The sequence below is a fragment of the Colletotrichum acutatum genome (assembly GCF_030867785.1).
Source record: "Colletotrichum acutatum strain CBS 112980 chromosome Unknown BDZ83scaffold_244, whole genome shotgun sequence".
Lineage (NCBI taxonomy): Eukaryota > Fungi > Ascomycota > Sordariomycetes > Glomerellales > Glomerellaceae > Colletotrichum > Colletotrichum acutatum.
In genome coordinates, this window is record NW_026849238.1 from 17,111 (window position 1) to 35,704 (window position 18,594).

Genomic DNA, 18,594 nt, shown 5'->3' on the forward strand with positions numbered 1-18,594 from the left:
GGGATGAAATAGTGACCAACGTGATAGAGAGGTTTTTGTGTCCATCATTTGACGGCATTTTACTAACATTGCAGGGGTAGAGCTGCGGCCATGGCCATATGAGGATGAGGCGTGGCTCAAATGGGTAGCTTCTCGGCCCGCCCACGGCCCCGCGGTTCTGGCCCTTCCCGTCCCCACCTACATACCTTGCAGCTCAGCTGATCTCAGCCAGCCGCCGACGACTGAGCTGAACCAAATGGAACTTGCTAAACCCTTTCGCAGTAGCCAACTGCACTTTCCAAGAGCACAATAGAGCCCTGATTTGCAGGGACCAATCAGTCAATAAGTGTGATGCCACGCGTCGTGTGATTCGAGAAGCGCTGGTATGAAGGGGCAAGTCACAGACGAACCACAACACTAAGAGACATGATGACGATTATATCATTGCGCGTTAAAGATCGAAATTTCCGGGCCTGGGTCACTGCAAAAGGGGGCATCTAGGTGAGATTCTAGGAGGAAGGGTGTTGAGAGCAACACTGGGACGATACATATATGGTCTGGTCCATATCGATGGGTCCATCAAACAGCTCAGTCATGCTTGTATCTAATTCCCTTCATTGAGTATTATGAGGAGGTGAACTGCCTTGCGTGCAATAATTCACAATAAATGACGTTTGGCGACTTATTCCTCGGTATTTAATGCGAAGAGGATGGCCGACATGGTAAGATGACGGAAATATAGTCTGGACGAAGAGTACTGTCACAAAGCGCGGCGGCAACCGTACCAGAGACTGATGTGGAAAGTATGTCAACAGACGAAGATTCTGAAAGACCAAAGGGGGAATACCAGGTCTGGCCAACTGTCACGTCATGCCGCCGCCGTGGAAAAGGCAAGACGGTGCGTAGTGAAGTTGAAGCAGTACCTCCAAGTATCCTAATGTGCAATGACAATTATCATAGGATGGTGATAGTCCTGACTTTGAGTGGAGTTGAACCTATTCCATTACTTTAGGTATCGGTTTTCAAGAGGTAAGGGGTACTACAGGTACATGCACTTTGCAAGAATTGAATTCACGACGAGCATCCTGAAGACGAGTCACTTATTCGCACGTATAGAACCCAGACGGGGCTTGTATCTGTCACTGTCACTAGTATCGAGTTAAGATCATTTACATACCCAGGAAGCTCATCACGTAGAATTTTCGAGATCGGAGATGATGCCAGGAGTTCTACTCACATCAGATCAATTCGTCACTTGTCAGGATATTTCTTGCGTATAATGAGTATTGAATTGACCTAGACCTCTCACGAATTTAGTATGGTGGGAGGAGAATTCTCAGTTATTTTTTATACTTTCCAACGAAAAGTCAAGAGTCTCTTCTGAAATTTTAGAGGGTCGTTGGGTCGAGTGATAGTGCCGCGGAAGCACCCGAAGTACGATTCAAAGTATTGCAAGTGGCCTCCGAGATCATGATGAGAGTTCAAACGGTGGCCGTAACCCCGATGAAGTCCAAACACTCGGGTCCGCTAGACATCGTTGGCTTGTTTCTAGCCCGTAGCTAATGTTAAGTAGTCTTACCGAGTCCGGCGCTTCACCGAAAGGTTGGATAGATAATCAGATTAAAAAGCGAAACCGAAGCAGACAAAGTAACCAAGTTCACCGTTTTCATGTTTTTGGCAGGTCACTGCTCGATCGCGCTTAGATGTGGCTGTCGATGTGGACGTGCCCCGACCCCTTGTGGCGGCGCTCTAACTGCTTGCAGGCGTTGAGCTAGGCAAAAGCCATCCAGAGAGCTGGAGTACAATCTCCATCTAAACATGATAAAGCGCAGATTCCGTCAGTGGGGACTTCCGGGGGATTTGGCCCAAATTCATCTCCTATGATCTATGTTGATACGTCTGGTTTTGCGAACTGAAGATATCGCAGATACCTTCATCATGGACGTGAATGGGCCATCCGCAGGTGCGGTTATTGTACGTCACCGCGCCTCCATAAACTTCACAATTAATTTTGTGTTAGTTTCCCCCGCCGAATCTCAGCTTTAACGCAGTCTGTCAGATCGAAAGTTTAGTCAGGCTAACACGGTTAGGGAACCGAATTCACATTGATCGGAATTGCGGCTGCTCTGATCGGCGCCCGAATATACCTGCGATTAGTCATTCAAAACCTCCCCCTTATCACGAGCGACATTCTCGTTTGTGTTGCATGGCTCTTCACCGTAGCATCCGCTTCATACGATATTGTTTTCCATAAGATGAGAGTATTACGTCCCCACGTTGCCTATACCCTAGAAGGGTATGACGGAACACCCGAGGACCTAGAGCTTGTGTGGAAGGTAAGCATCGTTGACTTGCGAGAAGTAGGACTGTGAATTGCGGAGAGGTTTGAGGGGGTTTGGGTGTTGCAAGTCAAGTTAACCGTCAGCTATATGCAGTTGCAATGGAGTGGCCAGTTTCCATTCTTCACAGCCTTCTATCTCTGCAAGGCAACACTCTTAAGTCTATATGCTCGATTCTTTCCAATCTTTATGGAAACTAGGCGCAAGATTCTCTGGGGAACCATGGTGTATTGCGGCTGTGCGTATATCACCAATATACTCACCCTACTTCTAATTTGTAGGCCTCTGCAAGGAAACTGGTAAGACTCATCCATCTTATCATGCAAACTCTAACTCCAACTAAACTATTCTTAGGTCCCAAGATCCAGCAATTGCATGTTCCCCGATAGTGTTCGCTCAAGTATTCCAAATCGCTTGGGCGTTGAACTTTGCCGCAGATCTGATGAGTCAGTTTCCCATCACTACGTCGATCACATACACAAGCATCTTTAACTTCTCACACATCTCAAAGTATTCTGTCTTCCATTCTTTGTATTGTACCGATTGCAACTCCAGAAAAGTGTCAAGATCAGTGTTTACTGCACATTCTTTCTGGGAGCCATCAACCTGGCAGTCAGCTTGGCACGGTTCCTAGGCATTCAGGTGTCGGTGACATCTTTCCGCTCATTCACACTCATTGGTGAGTCGATATTCTAGTTTTAACGTGATGGCTTATACAGTATCCTATGATACTGCACGTATCGTGGTACTAATATCAACCGGACAGAGTTATGGAGTGCTGTTGACTTACAAGTCGGTCTGATCATTGCTTGTATACCGCCCCTACGGCCATATTTATCTTTTGATTGGAGAATTTGGCCTTTCCGATCAGAAACTCAAATCGCCAAATGCTCTCGCAATCGCACTGATCTATCCGAGCTTTCTCGACAGAACGATCAGCTAACATCACAAATCCGAGACATCGACGATACAGGCTTGATGAACAATATCAACCACAACTTAGGACAGATCGATACAGGACCGGATTACGATGTGGAGGCGTCAACTTTGGCAAGTCCGACATCGCCAGTGTCAATGCTCCGGAGCAATCACCGGCCAATACAAACCATATGTCAATCAAGAGACTAAGAATCACGTTGTATCAAAAGGAAATGAAAGTTTTCACTAGGAATGCAGAAATGAATTATTGGGAAGAAGTCTCGATTTTTCGAGTCGTTTCTCACAGAAGATCTTCCCCTGAAGAGCTACGTCTGCTATAGGAAGCAAGCCTCAAGAAGAGTTCCAATAAGTCGTGTCAACCCAAGAAGTCCAGCCCGGAAGAATCGTGTCAATGGAAACCGCGCTTGATAACTTCTTGGCCCAGCTCACGCGCGTGCCGCTGGCACCAGTTCCAGTGTTGCCATATTCCGCATAGTAAACGTTGGCGGTGGGGTTAGTGCCCCAAGCAGACCACCCAACAGGCTTGACCACATCGCTGAGTTGTGAGTTCTGGACGACAACGCGTGCGTATTCCCTCCACGGTCTGCCCAGCACCGTAGACTCCTTGGCGACACCGGCGCCTGACTTCGCTGCAATTGTGGCCTTGTTGATCACGTACCAGTAGGCGTCGGCGCTGTCGCGACCACTCGCCGTGATGTATCCGGCACCGTTGATAGCGATCGTGCACTTCTCGAACCAAGCGTTGCCGTCATTGCCGAAGATGAAGTCGGTCGCACCCTCAATGTAGCTGTTCTTGTAGACTTGGTGTGGTTTGTTGGTATAGATCGTGTCCTGATAGCCGACGAAGCTGCAACCGTAGTACGCTTGGTACTGGCCATTTGCAGATATGGCTAGAGCTTGAGAGCCTTTTCCATAGCCATTGATCAGGTTGACGTTGTATAGGCTGAAGTAGCTAGTTGCAACTCTCAGTGTTGCAGATAAGTCGTTACTTCCAGCATCCGCAGCTGAGAGAGTATTGGTCAAGATGACTTGGTTCTTGGTGTAGTCTTGGTCGTTGGTAGTGTATGCGTAGATGACGAGCTTTCCACTCAGGCTGGGAATGGAAACTTGTCCAGAGTAAGTGCCCGGCTGGATGAAGATTGTGGTAGTTGCGGTGGAGCTGGCTGAAATGGAGTTGATAGCTGCTTGAAGCTTTGGTATACATCAGCCAAGTGACACCACATCAGATCGTCATGTAAGAGCCTAGAAACCGTAGCGCCATTGTTTTGAATCGAATGTACTCACCGTGGTGTATTGGCCACCCGATTTAGCAACGACGATTGCGCCGGATGGCGGAGATATTCGCGAAGCCGCAAAAGCATTGCCTACTAAAACTGCCAAGGTTGAGAGCACATTGAAAACCTTCATGTTGACGCGAGCCTGTAAGCGATAATCTATGATGCTCTGCAATTTTCACGTCGAGAAGCGTATAGATGTGGTCAAGGTTTTGGAGCTTCCATGTTTTATAAACCTTTGACCCCTGGTACTATCGAACTAGCTGGAAGTACCGTCACTGCGCGTGATCTATCAAACAAGTTCTCAAGATGAGATCCTTGGCTGCATTAAAGCCAGTCACTAATAGCCGCCAATCGATCCCAAACTGACCACGCGGTCGAAGCTCCTTTAAACTAATGGTCTCGTACTATCTGTCGCGGGGCTCGGGGACACGGAAATAGGTGGACTAAAATTCCCCGCTGGCATGTAACCATCCCTCTCATCTTTCCCCGCCGCATGCAATTTCTCCGCAGCTAGTCCCGGCTGCGCTGTAGTATTCCCGTCCACAATGTGCGCTCTGAGCTCATTAAACCTAAATTGAACGTGTCTCAGAGATGGATCAGTGGCATAGAGTCAACTGGAGACCTTCATGTAGGAATGACCCTTAACGACAAACTGAACTGAGCCGATGGCAATATGATACATCTTGCGTCTGATTTTCAGCCTTCAGTTCTCAAGCTACCTAACTCAATTTATTATGCTATCAGCTTGATGCTTGTAACGATGTGAATGAGCAAGGGGAGCATACATAACTCACGATTGGCAAATCCAGCATAGAGGCCTTTGTCAATATGTACAACTCATTGAGAAGTTTAGTAGGACATCTAGGACATCCAAAGGAAAGCCTCAACAATTTCGTCGTCGCTGTGTTGGTGACCAACTAAAATCAATACCGTAGGCTGTTTAAGTCTAATTGATTATCTCAGCGCAGCACCGAATCGCATTTCTAGCTGCCTCGTTGAAATCTACGAATTCGATCCCAGCATGGCCCTACAAGACTCATCACGACATGACTCCGTGCTCGAGATCGGAACTCCACGGCTGATCATCCGCACAGCTATTCAGTCAGATGCGGAGAATTTGCTCAATTTTCTCCAGACGCCCGACAGCTTTCCCTTCCAAGAGTCGGAACAGAACCTGACTATAGAGAGGATTCGCACCCGCATCGACAAGTTCGTCAGTTTTACGAAAGATGGAAAGAACGGCTGGATTGTCGTCATCCTCCGTGAGACCAACGAGTTGATCGGCAACGGTGGTTACAACACCCTCGAGACCGTGGACCCCGCTGGGTTTCTCACCGGCAAGACCACACTTCCGTCGGGAGATAGGCGCATGACGGACCTCGGCATCAGCATCGATCACCGACATTGGCGTAAAGGCTATGGTCTCGAGATCCTCGAGGCATTGATTGAATATGCTCGAATCGAACTGTGCTGTGAGGTGTTCAGGATTGAAACGGGTAATGACAACCAGCCATGGAGGTCGCTTATGCGTGCAGCCGGCCTCGGTCAGTTCGAGTCACGCCACAAAGCTAGCTACGATGCCAATCAGGAGGTTTGGGCGTGGAAATTTGACGCAGGTCACTGGGAAGAGTCGTCGAAGACGAAGCTCAAGGGAGATGGAAAGTGGCTGGTTTGAAGGCACAAACTGGGGAGGGTGTAGACATAGGCGAGAATTGGGGTTAAAGGCTAAGGGAAGCAAACATTTGGCTCACGAACGTTTTTCAACCATGTTTCTCACAATATAGTATCACATGATCTATCTCGATGACTTCGAGAAATGACACATTGGGCCGTTCATAGGGATCCATGTGTGATACGACAACGAGATTCATTTCGAGAACCTAGACGATTAGATTGCAACTTGAAGCTCGCTGGGCATGTTCTTAAGATTTCTGATATCTCATTGTGCCCGCAATCCTCTCAACTCAGGAGCAGACAGAAGCTCTCGGACCAGCATTGGCTTTGACGTAGGCAGGAACATCAGCAGTAGCCGTAAGAGTGTAGGAATAGAGGCTTTTGGGGTCAAAGGAGGTTCCCGAGTTTGCAGCCATAGTGCCAGTGCAACTCTTATAAGTGTTACCAGTGGCGTTGAGTACGGCGCCCGAGTCCTTGGTCAAGGGGTTCTTGGTATTCTCGAAGAAGACATTCTCGACACGTGCGTTGGTGCTGCCGCGAGCGTAGTGCCCGTATGAAGTGACGCTGTAGAGATAGTTGTTGTAAAGATGCGCTTGTGCCAAGTTGTCGGCGCTCGGGTTTCTTTGGTTTGTGTTGTCAAACCAGTTGTGGTTGATGGTTCCACGAGCCGTGACATTCTCGGTCCAGCCAATACCGAAAGTCTTGTCGTGGTTACGGAAGATATTGTTGGAGACGGTGAAGTAGGTGGTATCTTTCCGAAGATCAACCAAGCCGTCGCCACCATCTTCGAAAAGGCAGTGGTCGATCCAGATATTGCTCACGGTATCGGCTTGAACGCCATCACGATCGTTTTCCACGCCATCGTTGAGGTTGGTGTGGCCAATCTTGAGATTGCGAATGATGATATTTCTGGCCCCATTCAAGCCCAAACCACCTTTTGGAGCCGGCTTAGTATGCAACATGTTGAATGGAAAGATAGGTTGAGGATTTACCTTGATAAAGCTCGCCAGAGATGCCCAACCCGATAACAGTCTTATCACTGGCGATCTTGATTTCCTTGCCGAGAGGGCTGATGGTGATACGACCGCTGATCTTGATCACGTATTTGCCTGATGCGCTGGCATACTTCTCGAGGTCAGCCTGAGTAGTCACTGTCACCTCCGTTCCGCCCGCGCCGCCAGTTGTTCCCCCGTTTAGGGAAGCAAATCCAGTAGCAGCAGCGAGACAACCGCTGGACTGTCTCTCAGTGACAGCACCCTGAGCAGCGACGATGCCTTGGATAAGCACAACTATGGATGAGATTTTCATGTTTCGGTTCCCGCTGTAGGAAAAGAAGAAAAGGAAATGCTATACAACGTAGGTTTGATGTGTCGCGGAATCGAGTGAGAGATGTACTGGTTTGTACTTAGATTCAGCGGTGATGCCCAGCTTATATTGATACCGAAGCTCTGTAATTTACATTACGAAGCACACTGTGGAAAAGTGTATTCCTGAGTAGGTACGTCAGTTTCAACTTCGGATACTTTCGAGAGCATCAATTAGCTCATCTGTCGTTGAAAATGCCCAGACTAAATCAGATCAGGATTTACGGAGTATTTTACTTTAGCCTAAAAGTCGGCCTTGGACGTAAGGACATTTCCACATCGGAGGCCCAAGTGACAGTCCCAGCGGGGGACAAGAAAATTGGACGTTGTGGTTCATGGAAATAAGTCTCTCAATAAACCCATTTCACAAGGGATTTGTGATCATCCCAACTGATGGATGGGCGTTTGGAGACTTGTCAAGGGTTGTGATTTCAAGGAGGGTTCAGTGTCACACTTTGCCAAGTAATTCAATATCGGTGATTAAGTCCACCAGTAGCATGGAGCTACTTCCCCGCATCACGAAGTATCATCGTGTATGCGAAGTCCCGCCAATAAATGCTCCCCTAATTGCTAACGACTTTGATCCGTTGTTGGATGGCCATCGTCGTGTCTACATTGAGTTACTGATCTTGGCGCCCGTTGTGTGGCCTTTGAAGAAGTTATCGTGAGCATTCATAGACCTAGTCTGTTGGTTGGTTTGATAAGGCATACGAGACTGGTTTTCAAGAGTGGCATTGTGGTTCGCGTGCGAGCCTTTGGAAGTGACAACAATACTTACATAGGTATCAGTGGATGATATTAATTACTTATGCTGATGCTAAATACTCGTAGCTCTTCGTCTGAGCACTCTCTATGCTCTGCTGACTCTATGGTCTATCTGGTATCACACGTTCAAATGGCAACTTCTAGTTTAGTGATCGGCCGTTATTTGGTGCACACCCCACGGAAATGTGCTCTTGTTTTACTCATCAGGTCATCTGATGAATCCTGTCATCAAGACTTTCCGTTGTCTTTGTTCTCCGCGCAAACCTAATCCCCGAAACACATGAAAATCCTGCCAATGCCATTGCCCCGGCATAGTATGCAGCGGGTCGAAACTTCTCAAGACCATCAACATCACCAGAGATGGAGTAAAGCCCTGAAGCAATCGGAGTACCCTAACTTGGTAAGCAAAAGTTTAAGTAATTCAAGGCATTGAATGACTTACAAAAAAGAAACCGCAGAACCAAGTCGTCCAGACGACGGGGATGATGCTGAGGGTGTTCTCTCCGCCAAATGTGGCGCTAACTGCGATAGGCGTGAGACTGAAGAACGCACCACATCCGATACCGTTGAATATGAGGTAGACGGAAAAGATGCCGATTGATGATGAAAGAGGCCAGACGATGAGAGAGCTCAGAGCCATGAATAGCATACAGATTGCCAGACTCTCGACTGGTCCCAAAAAGGTATCGGCCACCCATCCAGCGACAACGCGGCCCAAGGTAGAAGCTAAGTTCCAGCAGGCAAGAATAATGATACCAATTTCCTTGGTGTAGCCCATTGATCTCGAGAAGATCGGAATGAAGTAGGGCGGGATGAAGAGCGGGAAGCAGGAAAGTACAGTGCCGCCGACGAGCAGGAGAAAGCGAGGTTCCTTGAAGCGATACCTAACACATGTCAGCTATGTTCAAGTTGTCGCTGTTTCCATCTACTTACCACTGTAGCTGACGGGAGGGTTTCTTTCCCGAAGTTATCCTCCTTGGCAAGAAGTAGGATGCAGGTATAGAAACACCCCACAAAACGAAGCCAAGAATGCGGAACGTCCAGGAGACACCCAGGTCTTTGACAAGGTAGTTGGCTACAACACTCATGATGGCAGAACCCAAGCTGCCACCACCGAAAACAAAACCCATAGCCAATGCTTTATGCTTCTTGAAGAGACCCATCGGAGCAGTCGAGACAGACTGGTAAGAAATGATATTAGTTGTCATGGCTTGCGCCAGTGGGACATAGGACATTTGCAGACCCAGCAGGAGTCTTGTTGCACTCACAAAGATACAAAGGCCACCACCAAGGCCGAAGACGAGACCATGTAGAAAGAACAAAGCGACGACATGGTGGGTAGTAAAGCTTGCGAGAACTTCACCCAAACCCATGAAGAGACCACCAATCAACGCAGCCAGCCGGTATCCTATCCTGCTGATGATCTTGTCGGAGACAATACTGAAACAGATCATGAAAGATGTCGCCATTGATCCGACAAATGTCAAGGTTGTTAGACTTGAACCCGTCGTCTCGACGAGCTTGACTTGCAGGATGCCCCAAGAGTAGATCACTCCGAGGTAGACAAACATGGTCAGTGACGACGCAGCAACCGTGACCCAAGCTTTCCGGTCATCGTAAGTCTGCTCCTCCGCTTTGGGAGCTGAACCTGCGGCATGGTCGTCGCTTGAGTGGTCGGTATCGTGCCCATCTTGGCTTGGGACGACTTGTCGTTCGGGGTAGGTGCCTTTTTCGGTGTCCATCTTGGCAAAACTCAAATGAATTCGGCAGAAGCTGTCAGAAGCATACTCTTTTCGAACTGAAAGTTTCAGCCTCCTCCCGGAGCGGCTTCGAGCTTATCATATTCTCGAGTCTGAGTGAGAAAATCGGATGTTGTAAGTCGGCTTTCGGTTATCGGGTTTGCGTCAGAACCGATATCAGAATTTCTCACGCAATAATGCGGTTATCATCGTCTGCGGATTTTATGGAGATGTCCAAAGTGGATTATCTATTGTAGTTCCTCCGATGATTTTGACGCGGGCCCACCGTTGAAACGGCCGGTTTGGCTCCGTAGACACGGAGCCGCTTGCGTCGATCCCGATGATTCTCGGATTTCAGCACTAGCGCCGAATAATGAAGGTATATTTAGAAGAGTTGAAGTGCCGGTTGTCTCTTTTCTCCCACTTGTACATTTATCTTACCTCAAGTTATTAGTCTACATTCAACATCCTTTGCCATGGCTCCCGCAAGAGACGACGAGCTGTTCACAACAGCTAACGCCGAACTTCCCACAGTCAAGAACATCAAAACCAAGGGTGGCGAAGGCCGTCTCATGCACCGCTCTTTAATCCAACACCCCTCCATGGTCGAATCAGCAAGCGGTATCTACCTCAACCTCGCCAGCGGCAAGAGGGTGATCGATGCATGCGGTGGTGCTGCTGTAGCCCTGATTGGCCATGCCAACGAGGAAGTCTGTCAAGCTATCTCGGACCAAGCCCGGAAAGTGAGCTACGTCCACACGCAAGCCTATACGACACAGCCGGCTGAGGAACTTGCCGACCTTATCCTCGATGGCAATTCGCATGGTCTCGAGAAGGCCTTCTTCGTCTGCAGCGGAAGTGAAGCGGTCGAATCGGCGCTAAAATTGGCCCGTCAGTATCATTTCGAAAATGGTCAGCCGCAGAGAAAGCACTTTATTGGTAGAAATCAAGCCTACCACGGCAACACCATGGCGACCATGTCGATTTCGACAGTCGCATCGAGAAAGGTCCCATACGAGGGCTTCTCCTACCCCCACGTCTCATATGTTTCACCAGCATATCCGTACCAATACCAGAAAGCAGATGAGACCGAGGATGAATTCACGGCTAGACTCCTTGCCGAGATCGAGGACGAGTTCCAAAAGATTGGCCCAGACAACGTCATTGCGTTTGTTGTCGAGACTATGGTGGGCGCTACCGCAGGCTGCGTGGCACCTCCTGTCGGCTACATCGCTGGCGCTCGTCAGATTTGTGACAAGCATGGCGCTCTTCTCATTTTGGACGAAGTCATGTGCGGCACCGGACGTACTGGAACTTACTTCGCTTTTGAGCAAGAGGGCGTTGTTCCCGATATTGTCACCGTCGCCAAGGGTCTCGGCGGAGGTTACGGTCCCATTGCCGGCGTTCTGATGCACGAAAAGGTCGTGTCCATGCTGAGACAGGGATCCAACGCCTTCAACCACGGGCACACTTACCAAGCCCATCCCATTGCCTGCGCAGCTGCATTGGCTGTTCAAAGGATCGTGAAGCGAGACGACCTCGTCGCTCGCTGCGCTCAGTTGGGGAAGCAGCTTGAAGTACTACTGCGCATTGAGCTCATCAACTGCAAATCGGTCGGTGAAATCAGGGGAAGAGGTTTGTTCTGGGCTGTCGAATTTGTCAAGGACAGGGAGACAAAGGAGACTTTCGATCCCAAGCTGCGGTTTGGATTACGAGTTCAAGAGCGGGCCTTTGAGAAGGGCGTTGCTCTCTATCCTGGCGCTGGCACAGTGGATGGCTCGAGAGGAGATCACGTCCTACTTGCTCCTCCGTTCACGACAACAGAGGAGGAGCTGCGTAAGATTTGCAGTGTTTTCAGAGAAGCACTGGAGGAGGTTGAAGCGGAAACCTTGTGAAAAGCGGTCATGGTCAGGGACACACTGACGCTGAGCGTGATGAATATACCAGGGCAGTTCTACTTCGGACTTTCGTACATAGTCAATTCAATTATACCCATTCTTCAAAAATCAACCATTTGAGGGCTTCTTTCAATGCGATTAGCCTATCGTAAAAATCTCCGAAGCATCAACATCTTCCAGCATTGACCACCAATTTGGCCAAAGCCCTTGATCGTCCATACTGCCAACAGCGTCTATCAAGGCTTGTGAGTTTAAACCACCGATATTCTGATTCGACTTATCGCCTGAGGCATTGTTGCCCTCACCCGTACTGACGGCACCCCGTTCTGCGTTATTGATTTCCTCCAGATGTTGAGCAGATCTATCAATCACCCGAAACTCGTGTACAGACTGATGTAAGACACTGAAGTCAAAGCGAGATCGTCCGCGATATTTTTGAGCGTCAGACGTCGCTCGTTGGTACATCAACGACCCGTTTTGGATGGTCTTGAGCTGTTCCGCGTCAGTCATAAGTAAAGTAACGATGGTCCACAGGGACTGCGTCTCCAATGGCATCAATGACTCACCCATCCGTCGCCGAGGTCCCAGACTTCGCGAAACTTATTGAGATACTCTATACTCCAGTTCATGTACTCTTCCGCCCTGGTAGCATACCCAACACCAATCCTCGGGAACATGAATCCGTATAGATTGATGTAGCAAGACGAGAATGCACAGAACCCAGCGAAGGGCGTCATAACTGTAACACCGCATTCTGAAGCCTCTCGAAGAACGCTAGATAAGTGACCTGCTGCTTCGAATAGCTCTTTTGCACTCTGTTCCCACCAGCCCGGGGGAGCCTCAGCTTCAAGTGTAGGGGGATCTATCGGTCCACGAGGAGTCATGTCAATAGTCGGTAGGAACGGGAAGTATTCTCGCTGGAGCATGACGACACTACCGTAATCTCGGATTAGCCCAGACAAGTCTTTGCGCAAAGGAGGGGGGGGGGGGGAGAGGGGGAGCTTCGGCTAACCTTTGGTAATAAAGCAGATTTAGATAGACGAAGGATTCACCGTAGCCTAGTGTAGCGTATGCAGCAACGCTGTTGGCCGGATAGTGTAATCGATAGTGCTGCTTTGTTCTCCATTCCTCGAGTCTCCGACGCCAACATGCCACAGGTGATGTAGAAACCCAAGGGCAATTCTCGGGCAAGCACATGCCTGGCGCTTTACGCCCGTCGTTGAACACGAAAGCCATGACATCAGAGTAGATATCGAACCCATCAGCCATGACCCCAAAGCTCTGGTCCAAATCGAGGTATACCGAAGTTGTGGTTCCACTCGATGTGAAATTCTCCCCCACGCCTTCAGCTTGCGCTGACGATCCTGGCCCTAGAGCAAACTCGGTAGAAGTAGGCGGTCGCGGCACGTTGAGCTTTGCCATCTCCTGTTTGGGTAGCACTCGTGGATTGTATGTTCCCGAGCTCACCATACAATCCATGATGAAACATGCCCAGAATGTCCTTGTCTCGATGGCGGGAGTAAGGCTGTTTGGTTCGCTGCGTTGTGGAATTTCAAGTGGGAAGGGCGCTACTCGCGAGCTATGGAGTAATTGCATCATGCGAATTGCGATTCCTGTTCGATGTCAGACACATTTGACGTGAAACTTCAGAAGTTGACCTACCACAGTGCATCCAGGCCTTGTGGAAATCTCGCGTGCCCCATTCATACAATGTGAGAATAAGCAGGGCTTGGATGACCTTGACATCTGGTGGCTGGAGTATGCATGCTGCCAGGACATCACACGCATAGGACGCATACCTTTCACTCGGAAAAAGGATCTGGGATCGCAGACGGTCCGAATCCGGCTTCTGGGTCTTGGTCATTGCAAGCACTGTTGCTAACAATGCCTTACTTTCTCTAGGGCAATTGGCCCCAAATGATATCATGAAGGAAGATGGGTGAATAACGCGAAGCTCGGGGAACTTGCGCCAGAAGGCCTCGAGAGCGATGTAGACAACGTCTTTGGGAACTTGCTCGAGATGATGGTCCATTTCCTGTCTGCCATCTTGATACCCCAAGCCCGATGAGGGCGTCGCCGGGCCCCGTGAATGAGGCGCAGAGAGAAGTTGTCGCTGAGTCTCGACATCCTGATCATGCGACACAGACGAAGCCTCCTCCGTTGCTCTCCGCGCCCGCTTCGCCGCCCGTCCATTCGGCGCGACGTGGGGTCTGGTCAGTACGCAGTCCGGTCTTCCCGACTTCGCGCATTTGGTGCACGGCGGACTTCCGCTGTTGACGCACTTGATCTTGGACCGCCTGCGGGGTCAAAAAAACGGGGTCAGCGGCCGTTACATCGGATCCGATCGATCGCCGGAAGCAAGGCTGGAACTCAATGGGGACATACCGGCAGAATTCGCAGGAGAGACTGGAGCGCATGTTTTCCGATGTTACGTGCTCAGTCGGTTCTGGTACGAAAACCGAAAGAAACGGGAATGAAAGATTCGGATTACGGATACAGTTTTTTGGACGGGCGCCGGGACCGGCTTTGTCATTGTGGATCTGGAACCGGTGGATCCTGGTTGCAAGCTTGCTTCTAGTGCCCGATCCTCTCCGATGAAATGATAACTCGCGCAACAGTAACTCGTAGGCCCCGATAATAATCGATAGAATCGACCTCCTCTTGAGGTCGATTATAACCTTCGCTATCACTCAGTGATCTGGTAGGGAAAGGGCGGGACTGAACTGTCCAGATTAGCCTTTCTCAAGCTTTTCTAGGACTCGGGAGCCGCCGAGTTGAACACGGATAACACTTGTTACGAGACAGACTCATCTCTGTGAGAAAATAGTCAATTGGACACGATGACCCATCTTGAACTATGTAATGGAGTCTGCGAAACACAAATCGTACGTCACCAGCTCTGGTACACCACACACAGTTTATCTCATTTCAATTGGAGTATCCGAGGTTTTGAGACTATCCAAAAAGGACAATGACTCTGGGCTAAGCTATCTAACCTAGATTTGCGTCGTCGTAGGCAAACAGCAACATGCCGCGCTAACTCTCGAAATGATGGTTGTTGCACAAGCCTCCGTGGCATAGCACGGAACCGCAGCCAAATGATCGTCTTGGTCAAGTTGCCGCAGGACTTCTGACTCTCTTCCAAGCGTCCAGGAGTGCTCGTTGCCTGCATGGCCTGTGGACAACTGTCGGCATCATAAGTCTTTGATTTGCAGGCTTCGCGTTTCGTCATTTTGACAAGGAAGCCACCTCTTTCCATAATGTCGACAAAGATGAACTCAGACTTGAAATATGCATATGAGGCCCAGCTACCCGGAAACGTAACCTCGCCTCCGCCAGGTGCGACATCGTCTTCGGGATAGATGACGAAGTAGGCTGTCTCGCAGACACCAGCGCCAGCGGGGTCGGGTAGGATTGAAGAGAAGTCATAAACGCGGAGTCCGGCAGCGTATTTATTTATACTGATACGGCAAACCATAGATGACGTGCTGGCTGTGGCGATGCCAACATTGGTTGCCTTGCAAAGACCTAACTGCTTGGGCGCCTTCAAACACCTTGTATCCCAGATGTATGTCATGGGATATCCGTCTGCGGCTGCTCCGACAACCCCTTCTTTCTCGTACTCTCCGTCCATCAGTAACCATTCTTGGTTGCTCTTGTCGATGATGAGTGTGAGTAGCACCCTCGTAACTAGTCCTCAAGATCATTTATGATGCATTCTGATCTGTCACGTCGTAGCTGCTTCGGGTAAGCTACTCGGAGTTTGTCTCTCGATCGAGGAAGAATAAGACCTGCTAACTGAGGGGTTCTACGTATACTGCCCAATAGCACAGTGATTTGGACGTCTAAGTAGATAATTGCAGAAGGCGTTCTTGGTAGTCAGCTACCTTCCACAAAGGATCAACTGCAAACTCTGCGCGCTGCAAATAAGCAATGAGGCGGCCGCTGCCAAGAAATCGCTGCTCAAGGTTGACCGAGGTGACTAGAGGATATTGGGAAGGAGAATAATCTCAAGGTGGCTTTGTCAAGAGGCTTTCTATGTCATGTAACCTCGACATTGACTGCATGTTTCTCTGTCGGTTGCCAGCCACAGACAAAAGTGGTCTGTACCACCCAAGGCACTGATACCAGACATTATTTTGACGAACATGTGACCCAAACACCAACAAAGCACTGAGCACGTCAGATGCCTTGAACGTTGTTCCTAATAATTGTTACACTCGAAAAATACAACCTCGATTTGCCGGTCAGCGTGTAAGTACTAAAGCACTCATGCACGTCAAGACCGCGATAAGTTCGTCTTCGACCTGAATCGAATTGTCGGCAGACTCATTGTTGGCATTCGATGTGTTAGTCCTTAGAGTGAACGAGTGCGAAATTAACATGACTGCGCAGAAATCGGTTTATTTCAGTAGCAAATAATTGATACATCATATGTTTGACTGAATGATATAGGTACTATGTACAGTGCAAAGTACTACATTTTGCCGGCGAGCCAGAAGCTTCCTCACCTTCCACCCCTTGCTTACAAGTCCGTAACTTCAAATCAGGATGAAGCGGCTTTTACAACGCCACATCACATAGATCGTTTGGTCGCCATCGTCACAGATAATCAACAGGCCGTGGTAAAGCTGGTGGCGACGCAATAGGTGCCATCAGGTCCACTACCGATCTTAGTAGGCTCGGCGCCGCTGTTATTTCCCGTGTACTACACAGGAAGTCAGCATTTCTTCCTTGCACATTCACAGAGATGTCAGGGTCGAAGTCAACATACCCTATCGCAAATCTTATTGTCATCTTGGCAACAGCTGGTGACCTTGCAGGTATCACCGTAGTTGGTATTGATGCCGCAGAGGACTCCGCCGTCCTTTGCAATCACGTTGTTCATAACAATGTTGCGTGCACCTCCGTTACCGCTGCAGTTGCCACAGCTTCGGACGACCTTTCCGTAGCTAGCTACGTTTCAGCAACTTGTATCTCAATAGATAGAGACGAATTTGACTTACTCGTTGGCATAAAAGTTCTTGATTGAGACAGTTCCAAACCCGTTGAATTGAACAATCTTGTCTGCGGCCTTGAAGGCACCGCCACCATTGACGTAAGAGGTTCCGCTGGTCTGCTTCAAGGTACTGGAGGTAGAAGTTCAGTAACACACCATTACACAATTGAGATTGAGAGACTTACAGAGCATCTTCGCAAACGTCTTCCCACCAAACGTTGTTACTACAATGTATCCACTGTTAGTCTCGTGTTTTTCGTATGGTTTCTTCCAATAGGTTTCTTCAATTACAGTGTACTACAGTCAATTAGCACGGAAACTCTCATCAGCGCTGAATGAATGCTAACCATGTTCCCTTGCAGTGAACGCCCTCTGCCTGATCGGGTCCAATGATGACATTCGAGAGGGTGGCACCAGCCTCAAGGACGAACATCGCATCAGCCTCACCTGTCTCGTCTTGCTCAGCGCAAACCCTAGCTGCTCTGGTATCAGTATTCAATCATCCATTGTTTTTCTTGTCGTTTTGACAACGTACGGCTTCGGTCAAACTTCTTCATGCCGCCATCATACGACTGCCCAGCGGATACAGTGATGGCCTTGCTGGTAGAAGTAGCTCCAGTGGACTTGGGAAGAGTGGTAGTGACTCCGGTGGGCGTAGAGCCTCCTGCAGCAGTAGTAGTCTTCAACGTGGTAGTCGGCGAGCTACCACCAGCACCACTGTAGGCGCAAGTGCATTCGGCGGAGATGAGACTCGGTTTTTGCGAGCAGTTGGTAGCCCAGGCGGGGAGGGCGGTGGTGGCAGTCACCGTGCTCTTGGTGAAGGTGGCGCAGAAGGTCGACGCGGCGGCGTTGGACTTGATGTAGCTGGCACACGCGTTCGTGTCTGTGTTTAGGCAGCCCAGGGCCGCGGGAAGGAGAGCAAGAAGGTAGTATTGGTGCATCTTGGCGTTGTGCGGGAGCAGGGCGTTGGGAAGTCTTGGCTCTGAAGATCAGGGGTGAAGCTTGATGATGTGATCTTGGTTCACATGGGGATATAACGCTGTACTTATAGCTATTGAAAACTTGGTAGTTCTATGATTCTATGATCAAAACTGATCTCGTTTTTTTTCCAAGTATTGAAGATACCACCTCACGTAGCACATCCTAGGCCGTCCGCCATCTTCAGCCTCATATTTGATGAAGGAAGGAAAAGATTTTCCCGCGCGAGATTCCACCAGTAACGAACCATCAACGGTTTTCCGAATGAATCAGTAAGTGGGATGGAGTGAGTCTACATGCGAGCAACTTGCCTTCCCTTTTCCGAGCACCCTTATATCGTATAAGCTTAGCTTGACGCAGGGGGTTTATCATCGGGACGCATCCGAGTTTACCCCACAAACCCGGAGTTACCGCGCTAAGGTGAGATCATATCTAGGTTATCGCTTGTACCCTTTGATATGTGTGTCTGGTTTCCACGCGTACATAATTAAAGAACAATTGCTCATTTGTGGAAAATGGCACAACGATCGAAGGCAATCCTGAAAGTAGGTTCACCCTCCGTTTGCATGTATGGTAGACACAGCACACTTGCACAGAGCAGAACCGTCCAGCACGATTTCTGTCATTCCAGTGATCAGAAACG

The 18,594-nt window shown here is 49.3% G+C and overlaps 9 protein-coding genes across 9 annotated transcripts; 3 read left to right on the forward strand and 6 right to left on the reverse strand.

Moving 5' to 3' along the window:
• Positions 1–1,863: 1,863 nt before the first annotated feature.
• Positions 1,864–3,465, forward strand: BDZ83DRAFT_644207 (uncharacterized protein; the record flags this gene model as incomplete). Its single annotated transcript, XM_060509740.1, has 6 exons — positions 1,864–1,953; positions 2,070–2,315; positions 2,415–2,617; positions 2,673–2,764; positions 2,830–2,997; positions 3,085–3,465. 6 exons carry the CDS (start codon positions 1,867–1,869, stop codon positions 3,444–3,446), a joined length of 1,158 nt encoding a protein of 385 aa, XP_060357586.1. The 3' UTR covers positions 3,447–3,465.
• Positions 3,466–3,587: 122 nt separating this feature from the next.
• Positions 3,588–4,664, reverse strand: BDZ83DRAFT_594379 (pectin lyase fold/virulence factor; the record flags this gene model as incomplete). Its single annotated transcript, XM_060506712.1, has 2 exons — positions 3,588–4,448; positions 4,542–4,664. 2 exons carry the CDS (start codon positions 4,662–4,664, stop codon positions 3,588–3,590), a joined length of 984 nt encoding a protein of 327 aa, XP_060357587.1.
• Positions 4,665–5,555: 891 nt separating this feature from the next.
• On the forward strand, positions 5,556–6,209 carry BDZ83DRAFT_724906 (acetyltransferase; the record flags this gene model as incomplete). Its single annotated transcript, XM_060512704.1, has 1 exon — positions 5,556–6,209. One exon carries the CDS (start codon positions 5,556–5,558, stop codon positions 6,207–6,209), a length of 654 nt encoding a protein of 217 aa, XP_060357588.1.
• Positions 6,210–6,498: 289 nt separating this feature from the next.
• Positions 6,499–7,745, reverse strand: BDZ83DRAFT_771136 (pectate lyase Pel-34K; the record flags this gene model as incomplete). The annotated part of the gene is made up of 2 exons (XM_060515359.1): positions 7,201–7,745; positions 6,499–7,142 (listed from the first exon to the last, which is right to left on the reverse strand). Exons 1-2 carry the CDS (start codon positions 7,514–7,516, stop codon positions 6,499–6,501), a joined length of 960 nt encoding a protein of 319 aa, XP_060357589.1. The 5' UTR covers positions 7,517–7,745.
• Positions 7,746–8,706: 961 nt separating this feature from the next.
• On the reverse strand, positions 8,707–10,194 carry BDZ83DRAFT_644213 (major facilitator superfamily domain-containing protein). Its single transcript, XM_060509741.1, has 2 exons — positions 9,271–10,194; positions 8,707–9,221 (listed from the first exon to the last, which is right to left on the reverse strand). The coding sequence occupies exons 1-2, from the start codon at positions 10,077–10,079 to the stop codon at positions 8,759–8,761; spliced, it is 1,272 nt and encodes a 423-aa protein (XP_060357590.1). The 5' UTR covers positions 10,080–10,194; the 3' UTR covers positions 8,707–8,758.
• A 317-nt stretch (positions 10,195–10,511) lies between these two features.
• BDZ83DRAFT_644214 (aminotransferase class-III) lies at positions 10,512–12,059 on the forward strand. Its single transcript, XM_060509742.1, has one exon. The coding sequence runs from the start codon at positions 10,553–10,555 to the stop codon at positions 11,969–11,971; it is 1,419 nt and encodes a 472-aa protein (XP_060357591.1). The 5' UTR covers positions 10,512–10,552; the 3' UTR covers positions 11,972–12,059.
• BDZ83DRAFT_208777 (fungal-specific transcription factor domain-containing protein) lies at positions 12,042–14,424 on the reverse strand. Its single transcript, XM_060501700.1, has 5 exons — positions 14,360–14,424; positions 13,637–14,271; positions 12,987–13,587; positions 12,541–12,907; positions 12,042–12,466 (listed from the first exon to the last, which is right to left on the reverse strand). Exons 1-5 carry the CDS (start codon positions 14,389–14,391, stop codon positions 12,113–12,115), a joined length of 1,989 nt encoding a protein of 662 aa, XP_060357592.1. The 5' UTR covers positions 14,392–14,424; the 3' UTR covers positions 12,042–12,112.
• A 546-nt stretch (positions 14,425–14,970) lies between these two features.
• BDZ83DRAFT_724911 (uncharacterized protein) lies at positions 14,971–15,551 on the reverse strand (the record flags this gene model as incomplete). The annotated part of the gene is made up of 2 exons (XM_060512705.1): positions 14,971–15,080; positions 15,110–15,551. 2 exons carry the CDS (start codon positions 15,549–15,551, stop codon positions 14,971–14,973), a joined length of 552 nt encoding a protein of 183 aa, XP_060357593.1.
• Positions 15,552–16,528: 977 nt separating this feature from the next.
• BDZ83DRAFT_771149 (pectate lyase) lies at positions 16,529–17,914 on the reverse strand (the record flags this gene model as incomplete). The annotated part of the gene is made up of 6 exons (XM_060515360.1): positions 16,529–16,682; positions 16,749–16,926; positions 16,981–17,103; positions 17,159–17,197; positions 17,321–17,450; positions 17,509–17,914. The coding sequence occupies 6 exons, from the start codon at positions 17,912–17,914 to the stop codon at positions 16,587–16,589; spliced, it is 972 nt and encodes a 323-aa protein (XP_060357594.1). The 3' UTR covers positions 16,529–16,586.
• Positions 17,915–18,594: the final 680 nt, after the last annotated feature.

Coding starts and splice junctions, on each gene's coding strand:
- BDZ83DRAFT_644213 (XM_060509741.1), bottom strand. CDS start 10,079: ATGGACACCGAAAAAGGCACCTACCCCGAACGACAAGTCGTCCCAAGC. Junction 9,222..9,270: donor CCCTCCCGTCAGCTACAGTG/GTAAGTAGATGG, acceptor GACATGTGTTAG/GTATCGCTTCAAGGAACCTC.
- BDZ83DRAFT_644214 (XM_060509742.1), top strand. CDS start 10,553: ATGGCTCCCGCAAGAGACGACGAGCTGTTCACAACAGCTAACGCCGAA.
- BDZ83DRAFT_208777 (XM_060501700.1), bottom strand. CDS start 14,391: ATGCGCTCCAGTCTCTCCTGCGAATTCTGCCG. Junction 14,272..14,359: donor CTCTCCTGCGAATTCTGCCG/GTATGTCCCCAT, acceptor TTGACCCCGCAG/GCGGTCCAAGATCAAGTGCG. Junction 12,467..12,540: donor GGGACCTCGGCGACGGATGG/GTGAGTCATTGA, acceptor GACGCGGAACAG/CTCAAGACCATCCAAAACGG.